The 26,648-nt window shown below is 47.8% G+C and overlaps 1 protein-coding gene across 4 annotated transcripts in view; it reads left to right on the top strand.

Moving 5' to 3' along the window:
* The first annotated feature begins 5,297 nt into the window (after positions 1-5,297).
* Positions 5,298-26,648, top strand: part of ift122 (intraflagellar transport 122 homolog (Chlamydomonas)) — a 65,624-nt gene continuing 44,273 nt past the window's right edge. For all 4 annotated transcript variants that reach the window (XR_013800545.1, XM_079638149.1, XM_079638150.1 and 1 more), the window contains exons 1-11: positions 5,298-5,437; positions 5,749-5,815; positions 10,953-11,037; positions 11,171-11,249; positions 11,435-11,511; positions 12,644-12,710; positions 12,946-13,092; positions 17,302-17,377; positions 21,827-22,018; positions 22,607-22,745; positions 24,832-25,034. Coding sequence is in view for 3 of the 4 variants with exons in the window: in XM_079638149.1 (XP_079494275.1) it covers positions 5,379-5,437; positions 5,749-5,815; positions 10,953-11,037; positions 11,171-11,249; positions 11,435-11,511; positions 12,644-12,710; positions 12,946-13,092; positions 17,302-17,377; positions 21,827-22,018; positions 22,607-22,745; positions 24,832-25,034 (1,191 nt within the window). In the remaining variant the exon portion in view is untranslated. The remainder of the gene's footprint in view (positions 5,438-5,748; positions 5,816-10,952; positions 11,038-11,170; positions 11,250-11,434; positions 11,512-12,643; positions 12,711-12,945; positions 13,093-17,301; positions 17,378-21,826; positions 22,019-22,606; positions 22,746-24,831; positions 25,035-26,648) is intronic.

Genomic DNA, 26,648 nt, shown 5'->3' on the forward strand with positions numbered 1-26,648 from the left:
GCACATCATGGGCCTGAATCGTCTCCCTGATGGTAACACATTAAAATTCATTTGTAAATGTGTGCATCATCAGAGACAATTCCTTTAGCTAGCTTTAAAATAGATGCCAGTGCAGCTCCTGTGTAGTTCGATGTTCCTCCCACTATCATGTTTTGAGCGGTATGCACCAGTCGTGCCAGTTTTGATTTTGATTGAACAGATTCCCAGTGACACCATATCTTATTAAGCTCTCAAAAACAGAAACTAGATCCTCTGGTTCCCTCCGAGCACGTTTAACCTCCGCATGAATATAGCCTCTGCAATCTAGAACAAAGAGTTAATGTGAGAAGACCAGCATAATATATTGTCCATATAAACTCCTAAGTATTTATATGAAGAAACGTGTTCAGTAATATTACAGGGCTGTGGTCCCCCATAATTTCAACAGTCTTCATTTCATTTAAAATCAAGGAATCAGTGTCGCACCAGCCAACACACCTGAACATCAGAGACACACTGCAAGGGTTTTGTTGTGTTGTTCAATAATAGACTCAATATTGCCGTGTCGTCAGAGAATTTGATGAAGTACATCATCCTGACCAGAGACACACTCATGAGTGTGTAAATAAAATGTGTGAGCTAACACAACCCTGCCCTGTATGCTAGCTTTCGCCTCAGAATATAAGTTATTAACTCTGACTTGTGTACGATTAGTTAAAAATGAATAAAACCACTTAATGCAGAATGGATTCACTTTTAACTGATCAATCTTCTTAATCAGTAAATTGGGTTGAAGATATTAAACGCTGAACTAAAATCTATAAAAAGTAAACGAGCATATGCTTGGGAATCTTCTAAAATGGCAATTCACCAAATTAATGATATTGATAGCGTCCTCATGATAGGTCAGGGCATGACTCAACCTGAGCCTTCAACCCACGACAAGTCTTTCAACGCATTTCAGGACAGAAGCCAAACCCACAGGTCTAAAATCACAACTCTCAACTGGGCAACTCGGGAACACGTGCAATTTATAGATTGTTTTCCACAAAGAGGGAATAATATGTGAGTCCATAGACTTCTGGAAAAAGGCTGGAGTAAGTTCATTTGCAAGTCTTTAGCAAACAAGCTGAAGTCCCATCAGGACGCATGGATGGTTTAGTACATATACTCTAAACTGCGAGCTTACTCTGTGTGGGGCTGTGACCTGATCTAATATGATATAATATAAAATATGGTCCAGGGCCCTGAATTAAAGTTTTGTTCTATAGTATCTCTATGTTTTTTTCTTGCCCCCTTCAGTAACTTTTACATTTTAAATTAAATTCCTTTCGGACTAATTTTAGTTAAATTTTGTCTTGATGAGTAAAAGCCAATCTCTTCCTATTTAAACACTCTTCTTTAGTTATATAACTTGTGTTATTAGGAAATGCAGAGAGTTTTCTTCTCCACACAGAAGTTAATAGGCCTGGTGAACTTGGCTGCAAAACAATGGCATCAATCCTTCTCTGCAGTGAAACCAGACATTATTAGGGGCCAAGCACTGAAGGTGCGGGCACCTATTGTATCTGTTCCCGTTCTTATTCTTCTTCTTCCGACTGGGCGTCTATGGCAGCCCATAGAAGCGTATGCGGGAAAGTTGTTTTGGTTTGATATTCTGATAGAGGACATTCCCAACATCAAATACACCAATTTTGGTGTTTCTAACTCATTCCCTCTAGCGCCACCACCTGTCCAAAGTTTCAGAAATTGTATGCTAATAACTTTTGAATCGTAAGGCGTATCAACAAAATTCTTTTTTCCTCTGATTCCTGAGCTCATGCCGATTCGATTGCACTCTATGACGTCATTTTCCGTCAAAAAAATATGTCCGCCATATTGAATTGTCCAAAAAAACTACTTTTGCGAACTCGTCCTAGACGGTTTGTCCGATTCTCACCAAAATTGCACCAGATCATCTTCAGGCAGTGCCGACAAAAAGTTATGGAATTCAAGTTGATTCGCTTAACCGTTTTTGATAAACGCACAAACAAATTTTACGTAGCACTTGCAAAAATAGACGTAAGGCTGTATCTCCGCAACGCTTTATCGTATTCAGACCAAACTTGGTACATGTCATCACAAGCATGACTTGAAGCTGCATGCTGCGTTTCGGCGCAGCGCCACCTACTGGTCCGGAGATATGAAAAATTGCTATTTTGGCTTATAACTTCTGAACGGTTTGTCCAAGAATCCTAAACGTGGTCTCGTTAGATTCAGGGCTTCATGCCGAGTCGACTGATATCCAATTTTTCCAGATCGGCCATTTTGTCTGTCGGCCATTTTGAATTATGTGCTAAAATGCTGTATTTTTTGAACGCATGAACGAATTTTTACGAAACTCGGTACGGGTCATCAGTACAATGCCCTGAAGGAGCCTGAGAAGTTTTGAAACAGCGCCACCTAGTGGATAATTTTTTTTTTCAAATGCTCATAACTTTGGGTGTGGTCAACTTATTCTCACGGGAGTCATCTCCTTAGACTCCTGAATCGTTGCCTAGTCCAACGATACCAGACTTGCCAGGTTTCGGCATATGGTTTGTGCAGCGTTGTAATTTAGCGCTTAAAAAACATTTGGCGATATCTTCGAAACCGCTAGTCCGATCGAGACGAAACCACCGTCAGAAGTTTGAAAACATAGGTCGATAGCTATACGCCAATGCCCAAATCTCAAAATATTGATCGTAAGGGGTAGTAAAATTCAATCAAAGTCACGTGTCAGTCGTTTTTGACGTGTTTTTTCACATAAATGTCTATAACGTTGAATCTAATTGAGATATTTTCACCAAAATTGACACACAGATGCATGGGCTCAGTCTGAGGACACACAAAAAAAACTGTGGGATTGAGCCTCTTGGTGGCGCTAAAACTAAACAAAACATGAAATTCCCATTGACTTCAATGCAGTTTAGTGATGTAAAATGCTATACTTAACGAATGCATTGCTGTAACATTATGAAACTCAGTATGTGCCATCAACACCATGTCCTGAAAGTACTCAACAGATTTAAAGACAGCGCCACCTTTTGGTCAAAAGTTGTAACAAATTTTCACGAAAAATAAATTTGCCTATAGTAATGAGACTGATCTCAATAGATTCCTTGGGTTATGCTGAAAACATAGATACAAATTTTGCCATAGTCAGCCAAACTTCCTGTCCGCCATCTTTATTTTCTTTTAAAACCTACTTTTTCGAACTCCTCCTAGACCGAACGTCCGATTTTCACCAAAATCGGATCGTGTCATCTCCAGACCGTGCCGAGTAAAAGTTATGGATTTCGTGTCGATAGACGAAACCGTTTTTATATACCGCAGCGGCAAAGTTGGGGCATTATGCCAAAATGACTATTCAGGCTTTATATCTGCAATGCCTTGACATATTGACACCAAACTTTGTATGTGTCATTGTCACTTCACTCTGATCACATCAAGTCAAGTCAAGTCAAGTCAAGAATATTTGTATAGCGCTTTTCACAATACAGATTGTATCAAAGCAGCTTCACAGTATTAAATTAAAATAATAATAAAACGTCCATGTTTGGTAATGCTAATCAATAGTAATATTGATTGATTCATTAAATTGAATATCCCCAACTGAGCAAGCCAAAGGCAACACATCACAACATCACATCAGTTTCGTAACTGCGGCACCTATTGGTCGAAAGTGATAATCATATTTTTAGTTAATGTATGTGATTTTTCAACCATTTTGCCAAAATTCATCTTCAAATGTCTTTAATTGCTCCTTGCTGCAGTTTGTCTCACACTTTCAGCCATGTAGGCATATCTCGTCGTCTGCTTTTGCGCTTGGCCCCGTAATGGCTGCTTGCAGCTATATTTATTATTATTATTATTATTATGATAATGGATCAGTTTTCAAAAGCACATCTGGATTCTCAGTGGTCGCTGATGTGCAGTTCAGTTTGTTGAATATGGCTTGTTGTACCGGTTCCAGACTTCACATGGACATATGTGTTTCAGAAAGAGACGCGTGTTTAATAACAGGGTAACACTTTACAATAAGGGTGCACTAATGAGCATTAATTCATGCTTAACTAATGCACAGATAATACTGAATTAATGTATTACTAATGATCATCTGAGCTATTCATTAATGATTGCCTCATTAGCAACTAATGAAGAGTCTGTCTGGTTAATATATATTTGCTCATATATGAATTGTTATTAATTAATTATGTAAGTGTGTATTAATTCCATAATCACTTATTTTATTAACTAATAGTCATTAATTTGTTAATTACCACAATGAGCCAAAGCCTTATATTTCAACTTCCAGATAATACAGGGAAACTAATATGCATTAATACATTATTAATTACAGCATTAGTAGTGTGTCAATTACTATGTTTTTGGAAACCAGTGTTTAATAAACAGCTTTTATAAACTCTAGTGATGGTCATTAATGATTAATTAATAATTTGCTAACGATCATTATGTTGTGACTTTACTTGTTGAGGCACATCATTATTAACTCATCATCTAGTAATTGTAGTAATTGACACACTACTAATGTTGTAATTAATAATGTATTAATGCATATTAGGCTCATTGTGGTAATTAACAAATTAATGAACACTATTAGTTAATAAAATAAGTGATTATGGAATTAATCCACACTTACATATTTAATTAATAGCAATTCATATATGAACTAATATATTAACCAGACAGACTCATTAATGAATAGCTTAGATAATCATTAGTAATACATTAATTCAGTATTATCTGTGCATTAGTTAAGCATGAATTAATGCTTATTAGTGCACCCTTATTGTAAAGTGTTACCAACTGTGTCTGTTCCCCGAACTAGGAAATACCAAAAAAAAAAAAAACTCTCAACATACGATACGATCTCAATATACGATCCATCAAAAAAAACATATAATAATAATAATAATAATAATACAACATGTACTACTACTACTAGATTAATGCATCCTGTATTAATATGTTCTGAAAGTAGGACTTTTATTTTGAACCCGCTGCGACAGTTGTGTAGTTGTGGGAGCGTTGCTATGCAGTTGTTAAGGTTTTCTGGTTGTTGTTTAGCATGTTGACACACACACACACACACACACACACACACACACACACACACACACACACACACACACACACACACACACACACACACACACACACACACACACACACACACACACACACACACACACACAAAAAAGAAAAAGAAAAAATCTATAAAAAAAAAAAACAGGACTTTTATTTTGAAATCATAAGTTGTCCTCCATGTTGTTGTTTTCAGCTTCAGTTTTCATCGCTCTCAGCATCTCATTCTCATCCTCCTGTTGAATCCGTCATAAAGACCGCGTTTTCCCGCAATGAGAGCTGTTCCCACATGGATAGATAAAGTCCACGACCGGGATAAGGTTGAACAGTGGTGAGCGCTTCACTGCTCTTCTACACACGAACTGCAGAACTGTGTGGATGCGGCTAGCAACCGTTGCTATGTAAACAATATAAGCACCTATGACCAAATTTGAGAGTTATATGTGATTTCTACCTTTTTTGTTGTTGTTGCATTTATTCTCCATAACATCGCAGTTTTACTCATACATAATTTGGGGCTTTATTATATTTCTCTGTAATCTTTTAATCTGCAGTGGGAATCTGAGCTCTTCACATTCGCTGAACTTCCTCTCATGATCGTGTTGTTGCGGTCATGAACCTGTGTGTCTGTCTGTCTTTCAGTATTTATGACCTCGCCTTCAGACCCGATGGATCTCAGCTCATAGTAGCGGCTGGAAATCGAGTTCTGGTAACGAATCTCTGCAAACACACATTTCTAATGATGTGACTGACTGCAGCATCTGCGCATGCGCACGAGAGAGCCCGAAACATAAATAAATAAAAGAGCAAAGACCTGCAGAAAAAAGAAAAGAAAATACAAGAGTAGCCTACACACACACACACACACGTTTGTAAAATTTTCAAGAATCACAGGAATCCCTCTGTGTGTTTTATGCCTTACAGAATCTTGCAGCATTTCTGATTATTATCAGTGTTGAAAACAGTTGTGCTGCTTCATATTTCTGTGGAAACTGGTACAGTACCATTCAAAAGTTTAGGCTAATAAAAAATAAATAAAAAAAACATAATCCTTTTATTAATTAAGGATGCATTAAATTGATCAAAAGTGACAGTAACTTATAATGTTATAAAAGATTCTATTAAAAAAACTGTTCTTTTGAACTTTCAATTCATCAAAGAATCCTGAAAAATAAAATGTAATATAATATTTAACATTGATAATATCCAGACATGTTTCTTGAGCATCAAATCATCATATTAGATTTTTTTTCTAAAGGATCATGTGACAATGACGACTGTAGTAATGATGCCGAAAATCCAGCTTTGATCACAGAAATAAATGACAGTTTACTAGCTATATATATTACATGGAAAGAAGTTTTACATTGTAATAATATTTTACACTGTTACGCTCCTACACTGTTACGGAGCGTAACAGTGTAGGAGCGTAACAGTGTAGGAGCGTAACAGTGTAGGAGCGTAACAGTGTAGGAGCGTAGCAGTGTAGGAGCGTAACAGTGTAGGAGCGTAACAGTGTAGGAGCGTAACAGTAACAGTGTAGGAGCGTAACAGTAACAGTGTAGGAGCGTAGCAGTGTAGCAGCGTAGCAGTGTAGGAGCGTAACAGTGTAGGAGCGTAACAGTGTAGGAGCGTAACAGTGTAGGAGCGTAACAGTGTAGGAGCGTAACAGTGTAGGAGCGTAGCAGTGTAGGAGCGTAGCAGTGTAGGAGCGTAGCAGTGTAGGAGCGTAACAGTGTAGGAGCGTAGCAGTGTAGGAGCGTAACAGTGTAGGAGCGTAACAGTGTAGGAGCGTAACAGTGTAGGAGTGTAGCAGTGTAGGAGCGTAACAGTGTAGGAGCTTAACAGTGTAGGAGCGTAGCAGTGTAGGAGCGTAACAGTGTAGGAGCGTAACAGTGTAGGAGCGTAACAGTGTAGGAGCGTAACAGTGTAGGAGCGTAACAGTGTAGGAGCGTAGCAGTGTAGGAGCGTAGCAGTGTAGGAGCGTAACAGTGTAGGAGCGTAACAGTGTAGGAGCGTAACAGTGTAGGAGCGTAGCAGTGTAGGAGCGTAGCAGTGTAGGAGCGTAACAGTGTAGGAGCGTAACAGTGCAGGAGCGTAGCAGTGTAGGAGCGTAACAGTGTAGGAGCGTAGCAGTGTAGGAGCGTAACAGTGTAGAAGCGTAACAGTGTAGGAGCGTAACAGTGTAGGAGCTTAACAGTGTAGGAGCGTAGCAGTGTAGGAGCGTAGCAGTGTAGAAGCGTAACAGTGTAGGAGCGTAACAGTGTAGGAGCGTAACAGTGTAGGAGCGTAGCAGTGTAGGAGCGTAACAGTGTAGGAGCGTAACAGTGCAGGAGCGTAGCAGTGTAGGAGCGTAACAGTGTAGGAGCGTAGCAGTGTAGGAGCGTAACAGTGTAGAAGCGTAACAGTGTAGGAGCGTAACAGTGTAGGAGCGTAACAGTGTAGGAGCGTAGCAGTGTAGGAGCGTAACAGTGTAGGAGCGTAACAGTGTAGGAGCGTAACAGTGTAGGAGCGTAGCAGTGTAGGAGCGTAACAGTGTAGGAGCGTAACAGTGTAGGAGGGTAGCAGTGTAGGAGCGTAACAGTGTAGGAGCGTAACAGTGTAGGAGCGTAGCAGTGTAGGAGCGTAACAGTGTAGGAGCGTAGCAGCGTAACAGTGTAGGAGCGTAACAGTGTAGGAGCGTAACAGTGTAGGAGCGTAGCAGTGTAGGAGCGTAACAGTGTAGGAGCGTAACAGTGTAGCAGCGTAACAGTGTAGGAGCGTAACAGTGTAGGAGCGTAGCAGTGTAGGAGCGTAACAGTGTAGGAGCGTAACAGTGTAGGAGCGTAACAGTAACAGTGTAGGAGCGTAGCAGTGTAGGAGCGTAACAGTGTAGGAGCGTAACAGTAACAGTGTAGGAGCGTAGCAGTGTAGGAGCGTAGCAGTGTAGGAGCGTAACAGTGTAGGAGCGTAACAGTGTAGGAGCGTAGCAGTGTAGGAGCGTAGCAGTGTAGGAGCGTAGCAGTGTAGGAGCGTAACAGTGTAGGAGCGTAGCAGTGTAGGAGCATAACAGTAACAGTGTAGGAGCGTAGCAGTGTAGGAGCGTAACAGTGTAGGAGCGTAGCAGTGTAGGAGCGTAACAGTGTAGGAGCTTAACAGTGTAGGAGCGTAGCAGTGTAGGAGCGTAGCAGTGTAGGAGCGTAACAGTGTAGGAGCGTAATAGTGTAGGAGCGTAACAGTGTAGGAGCGTAACAGTGTAGGAGCGTAACAGTGTAGGAGCGTAACAGTGTAGGAGCGTAGCAGTGTAGGAGCGTAGCAGTGTAGGAGCGTAATAGTGTAGGAGCGTAACAGTGTAGGAGCGTAGCAGTGTAGGAGCGTAACAGTGTAGGAGCGTAGCAGTGTAGGAGCGTAGCAGTGTAGGAGCGTAGCAGTGTAGGAGCGTAATAGTGTAGGAGCGTAGCAGTGTAGGAGCGTAACAGTGTAGGAGCGTAGCAGTGTAGGAGCGTAGCAGTGTAGGAGCGTAGCAGTGTAGGAGCGTAATAGTGTAGGAGCGTAGCAGTGTAGGAGCGTAACAGTGTAGGAGCGTAGCAGTGTAGGAGCGTAGCAGTGTAGGAGCGTAACAGTGTAGGAGCGTAGCAGTGTAGGAGCGTAGCAGTGTAGGAGCGTAATAGTGTAGGAGCGTAGCAGTGTAGGAGCGTAACAGTGTAGGAGCGTAACAGTGTAGGAGCGTAACAGTGTAGGAGCGTAATAGTGTAGGAGCGTAGCAGTGTAGGAGCGTAACAGTGTAGGAGCGTAGCAGTGTAGGAGCGTAGCAGTGTAGGAGCGTAACAGTGTAGGAGCGTAATAGTGTAGGAGCGTAACAGTGTAGGAGCGTAACAGTGTAGGAGCGTAGCAGTGTAGGAGCGTAGCAGTGTAGGAGCGTAATAGTGTAGGAGCGTAGCAGTGTAGGAGCGTAACAGTGTAGGAGCGTAATAGTGTAGGAGCGTAGCAGTGTAGGAGCGTAATAGTGTAGGAGCGTAGCAGTGTAGGAGCGTAACAGTGTAGGAGCGTAACAGTGTAGGAGCGTAGCAGTGTAGGAGCGTAACAGTGTAGGAGCGTAACAGTGTAGGAGCGTAGCAGTGTAGGAGCGTAACAGTAACAGTGTAGGAGCGTAGCAGTGTAGGAGCGTAGCAGTGTAGGAGCGTAGCAGTGTAGGAGCGTAGCAGTGTAGGAGCGTAGCAGTGTAGGAGCGTAGCAGTGTAGGAGCGTAACAGTGTAGGAGCGTAGCAGTGTAGGAGCGTAACAGTAACAGTGTAGGAGCGTAGCAGTGTAGGAGCGTAACAGTGTAGGAGCGTAACAGTAACAGTGTAGGAGCGTAGCAGTGTAGGAGCGTAGCAGTGTAGGAGCGTAACAGTGTAGGAGCGTAACAGTGTAGGAGCGTAGCAGTGTAGGAGCGTAGCAGTGTAGGAGCGTAGCAGTGTAGGAGCGTAACAGTGTAGGAGCGTAGCAGTGTAGGAGCGTAGCAGTGTAGGAGCGTAACAGTGTAGGAGCGTAGCAGTGTAGGAGCGTAACAGTGTAGGAGCGTAACAGTGTAGGAGCTTAACAGTGTAGGAGCGTAACAGTGTAGGAGCGTAACAGTGTAGGAGCGTAGCAGTGTAGGAGCGTAGCAGTGTAGGAGCGTAACAGTGTAGAAGCTTAACAGTGTAGGAGCGTAGCAGTGTAGGAGCGTAGCAGTGTAGGAGCGTAACAGTAACAGTGTAGGAGCGTAACAGTAACAGTGTAGGAGCGTAGCAGTATAGAAGCGTAACAGTGTAGGAGCGTAACAGTGTAGGAGCGTAGCAGTGTAGGAGCGTAACAGTGTAGGAGCGTAGCAGTGTAGGAGCGTAACAGTGTAGGAGCGTAACAGTGTAGGAGCGTAACAGTGTAGGAGCGTAACAGTGTAGGAGCGTAACAGTGTAGGAGCGTAACAGTGTAGGAGCGTAACAGTGTAGGAGCGTATCAGTGTAGGAGCGTAACAGTGTAGGAGCGTAACAGTGTAGGAGTGTAACAGTGTAGGAGCGTAACAGTGTAGAAGCGTAACAGTGTAGGAGCGTAACAGTGTAGGAGCGTAACAGTGTAGGAGCGTAACAGTGTAGGAGCGTAGCAGTGTAGGAGCGTAGCAGTGTAGGAGCGTAATAGTGTAGGAGCGTAACAGTGTAGGAGCGTAACAGTGTAGGAGCGTAGCAGTGTAGGAGCGTAATAGTGTAGGAGCGTAACAGTGTAGGAGCGTAGCAGTGTAGGAGCGTAGCAGTGTAGGAGCGTAGCAGTGTAGGAGCGTAGCAGTGTAGGAGCGTAGCAGTGTAGGAGCGTAGCAGTGTAGGAGCGTAATAGTGTAGGAGCGTAATAGTGTAGGAGCGTAACAGTGTAGGAGCGTAACAGTGTAGGAGCGTAGCAGTGTAGGAGCGTAGCAGTGTAGGAGCGTAATAGTGTAGGAGCGTAACAGTGTAGGAGCGTAACAGTAACAGTGTAGGAGCGTAACAGTGTAGGAGCGTAGCAGTGTAGGAGCGTAACAGTGTAGGAGCGTAATAGTGTAGGAGCGTAGCAGTGTAGGAGCGTAATAGTGTAGGAGCGTAGCAGTGTAGGAGCGTAACAGTGTAGGAGCGTAACAGTGTAGGAGCGTAACAGTGTAGGAGCGTAACAGTGTAGGAGCGTAACAGTGTAGGAGCGTAGCAGTGTAGGAGCGTAGCAGTGTAGGAGCGTAGCAGTGTAGGAGCGTAGCAGTGTAGGAGCGTAGCAGTGTAGGAGCGTAGCAGTGTAGGAGCGTAATAGTGTAGGAGCGTAACAGTGTAGGAGCGTAGCAGTGTAGGAGCGTAGCAGTGTGTAACAGTGTGTGTGTGTGTTGTGTGCAGGTGTACGACACGGCCGACGGGACGCTCATACAGCCGCTGAAGGGACACAAAGACACCGTCTACTGCGTGGCTTACGCTAAAGATGGTGATTATAACACAAGACATGTTTAATAATACGCACGTTATTATTGATGAGTGTGGTTAAGAGAGCCGTGTTTAGTGATGAGTGTGGTTACTGTGGTCTGAGTAGTACATGAGTGTCCTCTTCTCTCGCTCAGGGAAGCGCTTTGCATCTGGTTCCGCAGATAAGAGCATCATCATCTGGACCTCAAAACTGGAGGGCATCCTCAAATACACGTGAGAACGGCTGTTCCTAAGCTTCTGTTTCAAGTGTTGTTTAAAATGTGACTGAATAATTCTAATGTCACTGAACTTTGATTTAGTACGGGCCATCATCTCCCAGCATGCCATGCTCAGACCCATCAGAATAGACTTGTGTCCACAGCTTTAGTGATTCATGTGTGTTTGTGTTTTTCTGTCAGTCACAATGACTCGATCCAGTGTGTGTCGTACAACCCCGTCACACACCAGCTGGCCTCCTGCTCCTCGGGGGACTTCGGTGAGTGTGTGTTTGTGACACAATTACAACTGAAGCAAGAAATAATGTACAGATCTCTATTCAATCGGTGGCTGAAAATTATTATTAATTAATTTTCGTTATAAATAGGCTAAGTCTGTTTTTGACTTTTGATGGGGTCCCGGAGCCCCCCAGCCTCTCCTGGTTTCTGCCAACTGGATTAGATAAGGTTTAAACATCGCCAGTGCGTTCCGACTGTCGCGGGTAACATGTGACTTCTTTATTCGGACTGCTCTACTAGTGTGATTACACTCGTATCATCAGGGTAATAATCGCAGGTACTGATGGAAACGACATCAAATATGAGACCATTCCAGCGGTAAAGACAATAGAGTCATTATTCAGATCAATTCAGTTCATCTGACAGTGTCACTGCAGTCAAGTCAATAACTGAATATTAAAGGTGCGTAACTTCTTCACTCTACTAAATCATAAAACGTCAATAATATGTTTGCAGATATTGAGGAAACATACTCGGTTCTCTGGAAACACTTCTGCAGCCGGTGCTCTACTGTGCGGTCCGCGCTGTCAGTCTGTGGTGGTTTTGGTCTGTGAGACTCCGCCCACTGCCAGTTCAGACAATAGTATTTCGACACGATGCCAGTGAGCAGAAACCCAGCGTATCGCAGCCTTGGAAACGAGCAAACACACTGGGTCAGAGATTACAGATTCTACCCGACCTAAAAAGCCTCGGTCTCCATCTAGAAATCTCTATGAACGAGAGCATATTAAAACGCGGATAAATCAACTCATCAGCATATGAGTTGAGTCTCCTCGGCTTTCATTGTCAATTGCGCTCATTCCGGTTGTGTGTCCCCGCGTGAGCATCGAGTCTGAGGAGGCGGGGAAACAACGATCTTCAGTATTTAGAATTTGTGCTGCAGTACCTATCTCCACCACTAGCTGTTATTCTTACAGACTGCACCTTTAAGTGCCTTTCAAACCGAGCGGAGGGCGACAGTGACTCCATCAGTGGCAGAATGGAGAACGTGTTCATGAATCTGCCTGACTGCAGTGTGTGTGTGTGTGTGTGTGTGTCTGTGTCTCTGTGTGTGTGTGTGTGTGTGTGTGTGTGTGTGTGTGTGTGTGTGTGTGTGTGTGTGTGTGTTTGCAGGTCTGTGGTCTCCAGAGCAGAAGTCCGTCTCCAAACACAAAGTGAGCAGTAAGATCACGTGCTGTGGGTGAGTGACGGCATCCACACACACCCTGATGATATACTCACCGCACCGCAGATAGATCGTTTACCGCATGCGTTTAACATCCACCACCTGACTGCATTCTAGATCTGTTGTCTTGTTTGAATCTTAAATGCCTTATAGCTAATTCTTAAGTGCATGATGTGTTATTCACTTGCTTGCTGACACACGTAGCGTTCAGAGGATGATTGTGAATGAGGGAGTGTGTGTCTGACCTCAGGTGGACGAACGACGGCCAGTACTTGGCTCTGGGAATGATGAACGGTGTCGTGAGCATCAGAAACAAGAGCGGAGAGGAGAAGGTGAAGATTGAGCGTCCGGGCGGCTCGTCGTCGCCCATCTGGTCCATCGCCTGGAACCCGTCCAAGTAAGATCAGGATAATTCAGCGGATGCTAACAGTTCAGCTAGTTCTCATCCCGACGGTGTGAACGTGTGTTTAGCTGATCTCTCACTGAAAACATTCATATGCAGTGACACCAAAAGCTTTTGGACAAATATCTGAATGTGTTTTCATTGGATAAAGTGGACGTGATTATCTGACGTTTGACTAGCACATAGTTTCCTCATTTCAATCCTGTTAGTTGTTAATTTGGGTAAATGTGAGATAGATTTATGCCCTTCTTCACATCTTCATGGACACCACAATGATCTCCCTCGGGTGGTAATATTTGTCCTTGTAATCATGTATGGTTTGCAGAAATATGAACTGCTGCGTCTGTGTAGATGAGAGAAGCAAAGTGTGTGTGTTGTGCACACGCTACATTACGGACAAGCCTGCGCCCTTAAAATAGCATCTGAATAACGCGCCGCTGTCTTTAGACTGGGTTTCTCCTGGTCAGTGGCGGAGTTGTTTTCTGGAACTGCAGAATATCACCAGGGAACGTTTGCGTTCACGTGACAGACGTGGCAAAATGGCGCCGCCGCGTTCGGACGCCGTTCTGGTTGCTCCGCTTAGACTGTGTTTTTATTTAGTAATTTATTTAGAAATACTTTTTTCTTTTGTACATATAACATCTGCAGTGATCATGTATGATAGCAGAACACTTTTAACCATTAGAAATAATTTTAATTACCTAGTGTGCGATGTTTTATCCATCGACCCAGCGTGGCCACCGGAGATTCTTCGTGCGATGGAGGGGAATAATAGCCAGGAAAAAGTTCCTCTGAAGAGACGGAATAAAAAGCACAGAGGGAAACGTGCTGGGGTACGGAATAGACTGAGGACCAGAGCGCATAGTCCACCTTTGCCCAGTATCCTGCTTGCCAACGTCCAGTCGCTTGAGAACAAAATGGATGATCTGAGAGCTAGGATAAGATTCCAGCGGGATATCAGGGACTGCAACATCTTCTGTTTGACCGAAACATGGCTTACCCCGGCGGTACCGGACGCAGCTGTAACACCATCCGAAGATTTCTCAGTTTTTCGGATGGACAGGACAGCTGAGGCTGGTAAAATCCGGGGTGGTGGGGTTTGTTTCATGATTAACAGCAAATGGTGTGATATAAGAAACATCATCACTCTGTCCCATTCCTGCTCGCCTCACCTGGAGCAGTTAACGATCAAGTGCCGCCCGTTTTATCTACCACGGGAGTTTACTTCGGTCATTACAACGGCCGTTTATATCCCACCTCAGGCGGACACGAATACGGCCCTGTCTAAGCTCCATGACGTGCTCAGTGTGTGTCTAAACAGTCATCCGGACGCTGCCATCATTGTGACTGGAGATTTTAATAAGGCAAAACTCAGACAGGTAATGCCAAACTTTTCTCAACATATCTCCTGTCCAACCAGAGGGAAGAACACACTGGATCACTGCTATTCGCAATTCAGCAATGGTTATAAAGCTAACTTGCTACCGGCTTTTGGGAAGTCAGATCATGCCGCAGTCCTTCTCATACCGGAATATAAACAACTGCACGCGCGGGCGGCTCCAGAGAGGCGGGTTGTGAAACATTGGTCTGCCCAATCAGAACCCATGCTGCAGGATGCGCTCGATGACGTGGACTGGGATATGTTCAGGGCTAGTTCTGGTGACGAGTTTGCGGATGCAGATATCAGCTTTATTGGCATTCTGGTTGAGGAAGTAACACACACCATCACAATAAAAACTTTTTCTAACCAGAAACCATGGGTTGATAAGACGATCAGATCAGCAGTGAACGCGCGCACAACTGCGTACAATGCAGGACTTGTGTCAGGAGACATGAACAATTACAAAGCGTCATGTTACACTCTCCGACGCGCAGTGCGAACTGCAAAACAAAAGTACAGAGAGCGAGTGGAGTCTCGTTTCCAACTTAATGACACCCGACGTATGTGGCAGGGACTGAGGACTATTGGCGCATTCGGAGGGGGACCCACCTCTGCGGTAAGTGCAGATTCTTCTCTGGCTGATGAGCTGAACATCTTTTATGCACGCTTTGAGACAAACTGCTCTACTTTCAGTTTGCCAGTGTGCAATACTGGAGAAATAGACAGTTGCGTCGGAAACGAGCGTAGGATCACGGTATCGGAAGACGAAGTTCATAGAGCTTTAAAGCGTGTGAATGTTAGGAAAGCAGTTGGCCCGGACGGCATTCCGGGTCGAGTTTTGAGATCCTGCGCTGATCAGCTGACGGGGTTGTTTACATCCATTTTTAATGAGTCTCTCGCTCAGTCAGTGGTACCTACTTGTTTTAAGAAATCTGTAATTGTTCCTGTGCCAAAAAATAATAAGCCCTCTTGCCTAAATGATTATCGACCAGTGGCACTTACGTCACAAATTATGAAGGTTTTTGAGAGGCTTATCAAAAACATAATTTGCTCCTCTGTTCCAAATAACATTGATCCACTCCAGTTTGCCTATTGTCCCAATAGGTGTACTGAGGATGCTGTCTCACACATTCTACATGCCACTCTCACCCATAATGATAGCAAAAGGGGAATTATATGAGACTTCTATTTAGAGACTATAGCTCAGCTTTTAATACCATAGTTCCCCTCAGACTGGTCTCCAAGCTCAGGGGCCTTGGTATGAATGCCCAGCTCTGTGATTGGGTCATGGACTTTCTCACGTGCAGAACACAAGTAGTGAGAGTGGGTCAGACCATTTCTAACAGCATTACCCTGAGTACAGGAGCACCACAAGGATGCGTTTTGAGTCCCCTGCTCTACTCACTCTATACGTACGACTGTGTGTCCTCTCATAGCTCCACTTCGATTGTTAAATTTGCAGATGATACAGTTTTGATGGGTTTCATTGCTGATAACAACGAGACTGCATATTTGGATGAGGTGGAAAAACTAATGTCATGGTGCCAGTTAAACAATCTATCTCTGAACATCAGTAAAACTAAGGAGATGGTTGTTGATTTCCGGAAAAGGCCGCAGCGGCACTATACCCCCCTCAACATCGGCGGGACACCAGTAGAGAGAGTGAACAGGTTCAAATACCTTGGAGTGCATATATCTGAGGATTTGACCTGGACTCATCACATTCAAGCCCAAGTAAAGACAGCCAGGAAAAGGCTATACCATCTGCGGCTGCTGAGGAAATTTGGGGTTTCCCCTACAATTTTAAAAACATTCTATACTGGGGCAATAGAAAGTACATTGACATATTGCATCTCATCATGGTTTGGAAACTGCTCAGCCCAGGATTGTAAAGCCTTAAAGAGAGTGGTGCGCGCAGCAGAGCGTATCACGAAGAATGCTCTTCCTTCTATGCAGGATATTTACAACCGGCGGGGCAAGGTCAGGGCTGTCAAGATATACAAGGACTCCACTCACCCTGGGAGTGCATTGTTCAAACTGCTGCAATCAGGTAGACGTTTTCGTAGTCTGATGGCTAAAACGGAGAGGCTCAGGAGGAGCTTCTTTCCTCAGGCAGTCAGACTACTCAACTCGGACATTGAAAATATGGCACTTTAAGGACTCTGGCGATGAGGGTTAATAAATGGCACTGCTTATGTACTTTACTAGTTATTAATATTAATATATTTATTCAATTGTGTACATTTTTAAAAAATAATTTAGGGTATGTTTTTATTGCACAGTCTATAGGAATACCAGGCTTACATTTCACTGCTTGTTGTATGAACTATAACTGGTATGTGACAAATAAACTTTGAACTGGAACTTGCGCCGGAACACACTCCTCTTTTCACTGAAATCAGACTTTTTAAAATCAGTTACATAAAAATGTAGGGTTACACTTTATTTTACAGTGTCATTGTTACATGTAGTTACTATAGTAATTACTAATAACTATAAATTATGCATAATTACATGCAATTTTAATCCCTGTTTCATAACAAAGCAAACGATTTATCAGTGTAGAAATGTCCTCAGTTCGTAGTAAACATCTCAAACCTTCCAGAGAAGTGGACATCACACACTCCCGCTCCAGTGTAGATGCATTTATCCTGACACACAGATCATGCCTTGGGTTGATGTGTGTGTGATGCAGTGTGTGTGATCAGACACCAGGGGGAGGTACTGCATAAAGCAGTCGCAAACATCTCACTGAATCACAGACGGGTTGAAACGTACAGTGCAGTATGCATCACGTGTGTGTGTGTGTGTGTGTGTTTCAGGGATGAACACAACGATATCTTGGCAGTGGCTGACTGGGGACAGAAGCTGTCGTTCTACCAGCTCAGTGGGAAACAGGTGTGTGTGTGTGTGTGTGACACTGCTGGCTTCATCACACTGGCCACTGACCAACACTGACCAACACACAGCTTCACACACGGCTTCACACACGGCTTCTCACACGGCTTCTCACACGGCTTCACACACGGCTTCTCACACGGCTTCACACACGGCTTCTCACACGGCTTCACACACGGCTTCTCACACGGCTTCTGACACGGCTTCACACACGGCTTCTGACACGGCTTCACACACGGCTTCTGACACGGCTTCACACACGGCTTCTGACACGGCTTCACACACGGCTTCACACACGGCTTCACACACGGCTTCTGACACGGCTTCACACACGGCTTCACACACGGCTTCACACACGGCTTCTGACACGGCTTCACACACGGCTTCTGACACGGCTTCACACACGGCTTCTGACACGGCTTCACACGCGGCTTCACACACGGCTTCTGACACGGCTTCACACACGGCTTCTCACACGGCTTCACACACGGCTTCTCACACGGCTTCTGACACGGCTCCACACACGGCTTCACACACGGCTTCACACACGGCTTCTGACACGGCTTCACACACGGCTTCTCACACGGCTTCACACACGGCTTCTCACACGGCTTCTGACACGGCTCCACACACGGCTTCACACACGGCTTCTCACACGGCTTCTGACACGGCTCCACACACGGCTTCACACACGGCTTCACACACGGCTTCTCACACGGCTTCACACACGGCTTCTCACACGGCTTCTGACACGGCTCCACACACGGCTCCACACACGGCTTCACACACGGCTTCACACACGGCTTCTGACACGGCTTCACACACGGCTTCACACACGGCTTCACACACGGCTTCTGACACGGCTTCACACACGGCTTCTGACACGGCTTCACACACGGCTTCTGACACGGCTTCACACACGGCTTCTGACACGGCTTCACACACGGCTTCTGACACGGCTTCACACACGGCTTCTGACACGGCTTCTGACACGGCTTCTGACACGGCTTCTGACACGGCTTCTGACACGGCTTCACACACGGCTTCTGACACGGCTTCACACACGGCTTCTGACACGGCTTCACACACGGCTTCTGACACGGCTTCACACACGGCTTCTGACACGGCTTCACACACGGCTTCTGACACGGCTTCACACGCGGCTTCACACACGGCTTCTGACACGGCTTCACACACGGCTTCTCACACGGCTTCACACACGGCTTCTGACACGGCTTCTCACACGGCTTCACACACGGCTTCTCACACGGCTTCTGACACGGCTTCTCACACGGCTTCTCACACGGCTTCACACACGGCTTCTCACACGGCTTCACACACGGCTTCTCACACGGCTTCACACACGGCTTCTCACACGGCTTCTGACACGGCTTCTCACACGGCTTCTGACACGGCTTTTCACACGGCTTCTGACACGGCTTCACACACGGCTTCTGACACGGCTTCACACACGGCTTCACACACGGCTTCACACACGGCTTCTGACACGGCTTCACACACGGCTTCTGACACGGCTTCACACACGGCTTCACACACGGCTTCACACACGGCTTCACACACGGCTTCTGACACGGCTTCTGACACGGCTTCTGACACGGCTTCACACACGGCTTCACACACGGCTTCACACACGGCTTCTGACACGGCTTCACACACGGCTTCACACACGGCTTCACACACGGCTTCACACACGGCTTCTCACACGGCTTCACACACGGCTTCTCACACGGCTTCTGACACGGCTCCACACACGGCTCCACACACGGCTTCACACACGGCTTCACACGCGGCTTCTGACACGGCTTCACACACGGCTTCACACACGGCTTCTGACACGGCTTCACACACGGCTTCTGACACGGCTTCACACACGGCTTCTGACACGGCTTCACACACGGCTTCTGACACGGCTTCACACACGGCTTCTGACACGGCTTCACACGCGGCTTCACACACGGCTTCTGACACGGCTTCACACACGGCTTCACACACGGCTTCACACACGGCTTCTGACACGGCTTCACACACGGCTTCTCACACGGCTTCACACACGGCTTCTGACACGGCTTCTCACACGGCTTCACACACGGCTTCTCACACGGCTTCTGACACGGCTTCTCACACGGCTTCTCACACGGCTTCACACACGGCTTCTCACACGGCTTCACACACGGCTTCTCACACGGCTTCACACACGGCTTCTCACACGGCTTCTGACACGGCTTCTCACACGGCTTCTGACACGGCTTCACACACGGCTTCTGACACGGCTTCACACACGGCTTCTGACACGGCTTCACACACGGCTTCTGACACGGCTTCTGACACGGCTTCACACACGGCTTCACACACGGCTTCACACACGGCTTCTGACACGGCTTCACACACGGCTTCACACACGGCTTCACACACGGCTTCACACACGGCTTCACACACGGCTTCTGACACGGCTTCACACACGGCTTCTGACACGGCTTCACACACGGCTTCTGACACGGCTTCACACACGGCTTCTGACACGGCTTCACACGCGGCTTCACACACGGCTTCTGACACGGCTTCACACACGGCTTCACACACGGCTTCACACACGGCTTCTCACACGGCTTCACACACGGCTTCACACACGGCTTCTGACGCGGCTTCACACACGGCTTCACACACGGCTTCACACACGGCTTCTCACACGGCTTCACACACGGCTTCTGACACGGCTTCTCACACGGCTTCACACACGGCTTCTGACACGGCTTCACACACGGCTTCACACACGGCTTCACACACGGCTTCACACACGGCTTCTGACACGGCTTCACACACGGCTTCTGACACGGCTTCACACACGGCTTCACACACGGCTTCACACACGGCTTCACACACGGCTTCTGACACGGCTTCACACACGGCTTCTGACACGGCTTCACACACGGCTTCACACACGGCTTCACACACGGCTTCTCACACGGCTTCACACACGGCTTCACACACGGCTTCACACACGGCTTCACACACGGCTTCACACACGGCTTCTCACACGGCTTCACACACGGCTTCACACACGGCTTCTGACACGGCTTCACACACGGCTTCTGACACGGCTTCACACACGGCTTCTGACACGGCTTCACACACGGCTTCACACACGGCTTCACACACGGCTTCTCACACGGCTTCACACACGGCTTCACACACGGCTTCTCACACGGCTTCACACACGGCTTCTGACACGGCTTCACACACGGCTTCACACACGGCTTCACACACGGCTTCTCACACGGCTTCACACACGGCTTCACACACGGCTTCTCACACGGCTTCACACACGGCTTCTGACACGGCTTCACACACGGCTTCACACACGGCTTCACACACGGCTTCACACACGGCTTCACACACGGCTTCACACACGGCTTCACACGGCTTCACACACGGCTATAACATTACCAGCCCTTAATTTGCATGTTTATAACATTACTGGTATAACTGCACTCGCTGCTGGTTATTCTGGATTCTGGGTGAGTGAGATTGGCCTGTTCCGTTATTGCCAGAGTTTCTGAAACTCGTGTAAAGGCTCCGCCCTCTTCTGAATGGAGGCGGAGCTGCAGCTCATTTGCATTTAAAGAGACACACACACAAACTGCGTTTTTTAGCTGAAACTTCACAGACACATTCTGGGGACTCCATAGATTTATATTACATCCTGTGAAAAGACATAATATGTCTCCTTTAAATAAAAAAAGATGGCTCTTCTTTCTGCAGTGGGGTGAGAGTTTTAAGTTTGAGCGATGTTATTCTGCAGCTCTTGTTGAGTTAGTCATGATTCCATGTTAATATGATGCATTATTATAAAGTAGATCATAGGAGCCATTAGTGATGCACGTGGTTGGCTTGGACTATCCATGAGTCTGCTCTACATAGTATGTTAAAGTTGAGTTTCGAATGAGCAAGAAATATGCAATTTTCCATACGAACTCTATAAACAGGTTTAATAGGGGAAATCACGTGGAGCCGAACCATCAGCGTCCTGGAAAACATTATGGTCTTTACAGCGTTACACATGTCCTGCCCCAGGGGCTCATGGGAAGTGTAGTGATTAAGGGAAAGTATGCAGCGCTCGTTATGCGACTGTAATGCCGTGGCCTGCAGTGCTGTCTGAACACACACACACACACACACACACACACACACACACACTTCATTACTGCGCTGTTCTCAGAGCTTGTTAAACAGTTTACAGGGGAAAGAGTCTCGCTGAGGGGGGTATATTCATTCAAACATCTGAGCTTCAATATACAATCATGCACTGAAAATACATGCACACACACACACACACACACACACACACACACACACACACACACACACACTAGCAGTGAAACCTAGAGAGCATGTTTCCCTCGCTCTCACTAACGCTTGTGTGTTTGGCAGATGGGAAAGGACCGGCCGCTGACCTTTGACCCCTGCTGCGTGAGCTTCTTCTCCAAGGGCGAGTACCTGGTGATGAGCGGCTCGGACCGCCAGGCTTCGCTCTACACGCGCGACGGGGTTCGGCTCGGCACCGTCGGGGAGCAGAGCTCCTGGGTCTGGACCTGCCGCGTCAAGCCCGACTCCAACTACGTGGTGCGAGACGTTAATCACTCATGGACATGTTCATTCATCAGGCACATGTCCGGGTCATTGCTGCTCATTATGTTCATCACTGGAGATGGAGGATTTCAGTTATACACATTATAAATAACATTCATTTAAATCAGTGTAAATTCACTGCAGCACAACAACATCACTGCGCACCAGCACTATAGCTTACATTTTGTTAGCTTAGAAAAGAATGTGTCCTAAAATAGACTTGATTTTTTTATATGCAAAATATCCTATTGTGGGTGAAATATGACACTTTTGACAGAGTTTGTGAGATTTGGTTGATTTCTCTGCTGTTCTCGCCTCTAAGGCGGTCTATTAATAGTAGACAGATTAAAGGTGTAAAATGTTACAGTGCATATTTAATCAGAGAAGGAGATGTGTGAGAACGTGAGTTTATTAGTCTTGTGAAAATCATACGAGCTCAAATCACAACTCTGCTTTTCTCTAACACAGTGTTTTATAGAGCAGTTTATCTTCCTCATTATGAGTGTTTGAGTTCTGAGCATTAGCTGAAGATGTTGAGTTCTGAGCATTAGCTGAAGCTGACGCGAGTCTGTGTGTCGTCAGGTTTTAGGCTGTCAGGACGGCACCATTGCCTTCTTCCAGCTCATCTTCAGTACGGTTCATGGCTTATACAAGGACCGCTATGCCTACAGGGACAGCATGACCGACGTCATCGTGCAGCACCTCATCACTGAGCAGAAAGGTGCTGTGACATCACACTTTACACATGACTTCATCATATTCACACATGCCACTCTCAAACACAGCTGGGGGCAAATAACCATAGGAATTAGATATAACAGGAGGATGATATAGAATAGGTATATATGAATAGGTGGAGCTGGGGAGGTGGAGGGGTCGGAGGACAGATCTGGGCAGGTGGAGCTGGGGAGGTGGAGGGGTCAGAGGACAGATCTGGGCAGGTGGAGCTGGGGAGGTGGAGGAGTCAGAGGACAGATCTGGGCAGGTGGAGCTGGGGAGGTGGAGGGGTCAGAAGATAGATCTGGGCAGGTGGAGCTGGGGAGGTGGAGGGGTCAGAGGACAGATCTGGGCAGGTGGAGCTGGGGAGGTGGAGGGGTCAGAGGATAGATCTGGGCAGGTGGAGCTGGGGAGGTGGAGGGGTCAGAGGACAGATCTGGGCAGGTGGAGCTGGGGAGGTGGAGGGGTCAGAGGATAGATCTGGGCAGGTGGAGCTGGGGAGGTGGAGGGGTCAGAGGACAGAACTGGGCAGGTGGAGCTGTGGAGGTGGAGGGGTCAGAGGACATATCTGGGCAGGTGGAGCTGGGGAGGTGGAGGGGTCAGAGGACAGATCTGGGCAGGTGGAGCTGGGGAGGTGGAGGGGTCAGAGGACAGATCTGGGCAGGTGGAGCTGGGGAGGTGGAGGGGTCAGAGGACAGATCTGGGCAGGTGGAGCTGGGAAGGTGGAGGGGTCAGAGTACAGATCTGGGCAGGTGGAGCTGGGGAGGTGGATGGGGTCAGAGGACCGATCTGGGCAGGGGGAGCTGGGGAGGTGGAGGAGTCAGAGGACAGATCTGGGCAGGTGGAGCTGGGGAGGTGGAGGAGTCAGAGGACAGATCTGGGCAGGGGGAGCTGGGGAGGTGGAGGAGTCAGAGGACAGATCTGGGCAGGTGGAGCTGGGGAGGTGGAGGAGTCAGAGGACAGATCTGGGCAGGGGGAGCTGGGGAGGTGGAGGAGTCAGAGGACAGATCTGGGCAGGTGGAGCTGGGGAGGTGGAGGAGTCAGAGGACAGATCTGGGTAGGTGGAGCTGGGGAGGTGGAGGGGTCAGAGGACAGATCTGGGCAGGTGGAAATGGGGAGGTGTAGGGGTCAGAGTACAGATCTGGGCAGGGGGAGCTGGGGAGGTGGAGGAGTCAGAGGACAGATCTGGGCAGGTGGAGCTGGGGAGGTGGAGGAGTCAGAGGACAGATCTGGGTAGGTGGAGCTGGGGAGGTGGAGGGGTCAGAGGACAGTTCTGGGCAGGTGGAGCTGGGGAGGTGGAGGGGTCAGAGTACAGATCTGGGCAGGTGGAGGAGTCAGAGGACAGATCTGGGCAGGTGGAGCTGGGGAGGTGGAGGGGTCAGAGGACAGATCTGGGCAGGTGGAGCTGGGGAGGTGGAGGGGTCAGAGGACAGATCTGGGCAGGTGGAGCTGGGGAGGTGGAGGGGTCAGAGGACAGATCTGCACAGGTGGAGCTGGGGAGGTGGAGGGGTCAGAGGACAGATCTGGGCAGGTGGAGCTGGGGAGGTGGAGGGGTCAGAGTACAGATCTGGGCAGGTGGAGCTGGGGAGGTGGAGGAGTCAGAGGACAGATCTGGGCTGGTGGAGCTGGGGAGGTGGAAGGGTCAGAGGACAGATCTGGGCAGGGGGAGCTGGGGAGGTGGAGGAGTCAGAGGACAGATCTGGGCAGGTGGAGCTGGGGAGGTGGAGGAGTCAGAGGACAGATCTACACAGGTGGAGCTGGGGAAGGAGGAGGGGTCAGAGGACAGATCTACACAGGTGGAGCTGGGGAAGGAGGAGGGGTCAGAGGACAGATATGGGCAGGTGGAGCTGGGGAGGTGGAGGGGTCAGAGGACAGATCTGGGCAGGTGGAGCTGGGGAGGTGGAGGGGTCAGAGGACAGATCTGCACAGGTGGAGCTGGGGAGGTGGAGGGGTCAGAGGACAGATCTAGGCAAGTGGAGCTGGGGAGGTGGAGGGGTCAGAGGACAGATCTGGGCAGGGGGAGCTGGGGAGGTGGAGGGGTCTTGAATGTGATCCATATCTGATGGATTTTCCCCAATTTCCCCTGTCAGTGCGAATAAAATGCCGTGAGTTGGTGAAGAAGATCGCCATCTACCGCAGCCGGCTGGCCATTCAGCTTCCGGAGAAGATCCTGATCTACGAGCTTCACTCCGACGACTCCAACGACATGCACTACCGCGTCAAAGAGAAGATCTGCAGACGCTTCGAGTGCAACCTGCTGGTCGTCTGCTCACAACACATCATTCTCTGTCAGGTAAAGACACTGGTGAAGTCATGTGACCGTGCTGAATGTGCCAAGTCATGCGATGTTACATCAGATCCACCAGTGAATGATGGAGATTCAAGTTCTTTTTCTCAACCTTAAGAAACTTTGCATGAAGATCAACAATAAAAGTGTTCCCTTTCGAGGGAACGAGACTCTGCACTTTGGGGAACGCCTTGAGCGTGATGCGTCTGAAGCCTGTATGGAATTAGCCCAATCTCGACTGGTGTCACAATGGGGATTATGCAGGCATACCAGGCCGACCTCCTGAAAGTTATGGACGACAGTGGGGAGGTCGCGCTCGGCGATATTAAAGAGCTTCTCCTCAGCTAGAGAGTGCCATCGGCCGCTCCACGGCAGCATTAGTGGCTGCGGAGAGACACCTGCGGCTGAACCCGTCGGCATCGGGGAGAAGCACGGGGCCTCCTCAACACTGCCGTCCAGAGGATTCAGGGTTCCCTCCAAACCGAAGGCAGATCTGAGCACTGTCATTCAGGCAAGGAAGGCTTCGGCTAAGAGGCCCTGAGGGCGGTCCCCCCGCGTGCGAGCGACAGCATCTTGCTCCTCCGCAGAGCCCTCAGGAAACCGATGTACGCTTCCCTCCTCGCACGCTTCGGGACGCATTGGTTTTCAGTGATGGAAAATCGCAGTGTCCGCCCGAAAATGTTGCGGCCCTGTCGAGTTGGATTCCTCTCACGAGGCCTGTGGAAAGTTTTATTCGGTTGTAAGCTGCCGATCAGTCGCTTCAGGGCACCGAAGCTGTGCTACACACAACACCCGAGACTGGTCCCCCTGCTAGAGTATCTAGACACCTGGAAAGGTCTTCAAAATATATCTCAGTGGGTCCTGCACACAGAATTCAGTTTAAGTATCGTCCACCGAAGCTCAGCGGGGTAGAGCACACTATTGTCAGCCTGAGCAGGGTCGGGTTATGGAACAAGAAGTCCCTCTCAGTGAAGGAGGCCGTAGAGCAGGTTCCTCTTCAGGAGAGGGAATCTGGGTTCCACAGCCGGTACTTCATAGCTCCCAAAAAGGATGAGGGGTTACATCCCATTATAGATCTCAGCGTGTCGAATCGTTCTCTGGGGAGGTTCAGGCTAACTCTACCTGTCATCGAGAGCCAGATCAGGTCCGAGGACTGGTTCTCCCCCATCTCAGGAGGTTCCTGAGGTGCGCCTTCAGGGGAAAGGCGTACCAACATCGGGTTCTTCCATTCGGCCTAGCATTGTCTCCTCGCTCCTTCACGAAATGCATGGATGCTGCTCTAGCTCCACTGAGACTTGTGGACATTTGTATCCTCAACTACATAGACGACTGGCTCATCGTAGCACCGTCAGGAGATGGCGGTCCGGCATCTGAGGTGCTTGGGGCTGAGACTCACTGTCCAGAAGAGTTCACTGATCCTCAGGAGAGGACTACCCCCCCCCCCCCCACCCCCCGTAGTGCATGATCCGTCTGCCAACTCAAACATGTGTAAGTACCGATATTTTATACAGCAAGTATTAGGGCATGATTGGATAGATGTGAAGGTAATAAGTGACGTAGTAATTGAGTCTTCCTGGCAGAACTTACGTTAAAGCCTTCATCTCTGGGGTTAGTGTGGGA

Source organism: Phoxinus phoxinus (assembly GCF_949152265.1).
Source record: "Phoxinus phoxinus genome assembly, chromosome: 15".
NCBI classification, from domain to species: domain Eukaryota; kingdom Metazoa; phylum Chordata; class Actinopteri; order Cypriniformes; family Leuciscidae; genus Phoxinus; species Phoxinus phoxinus.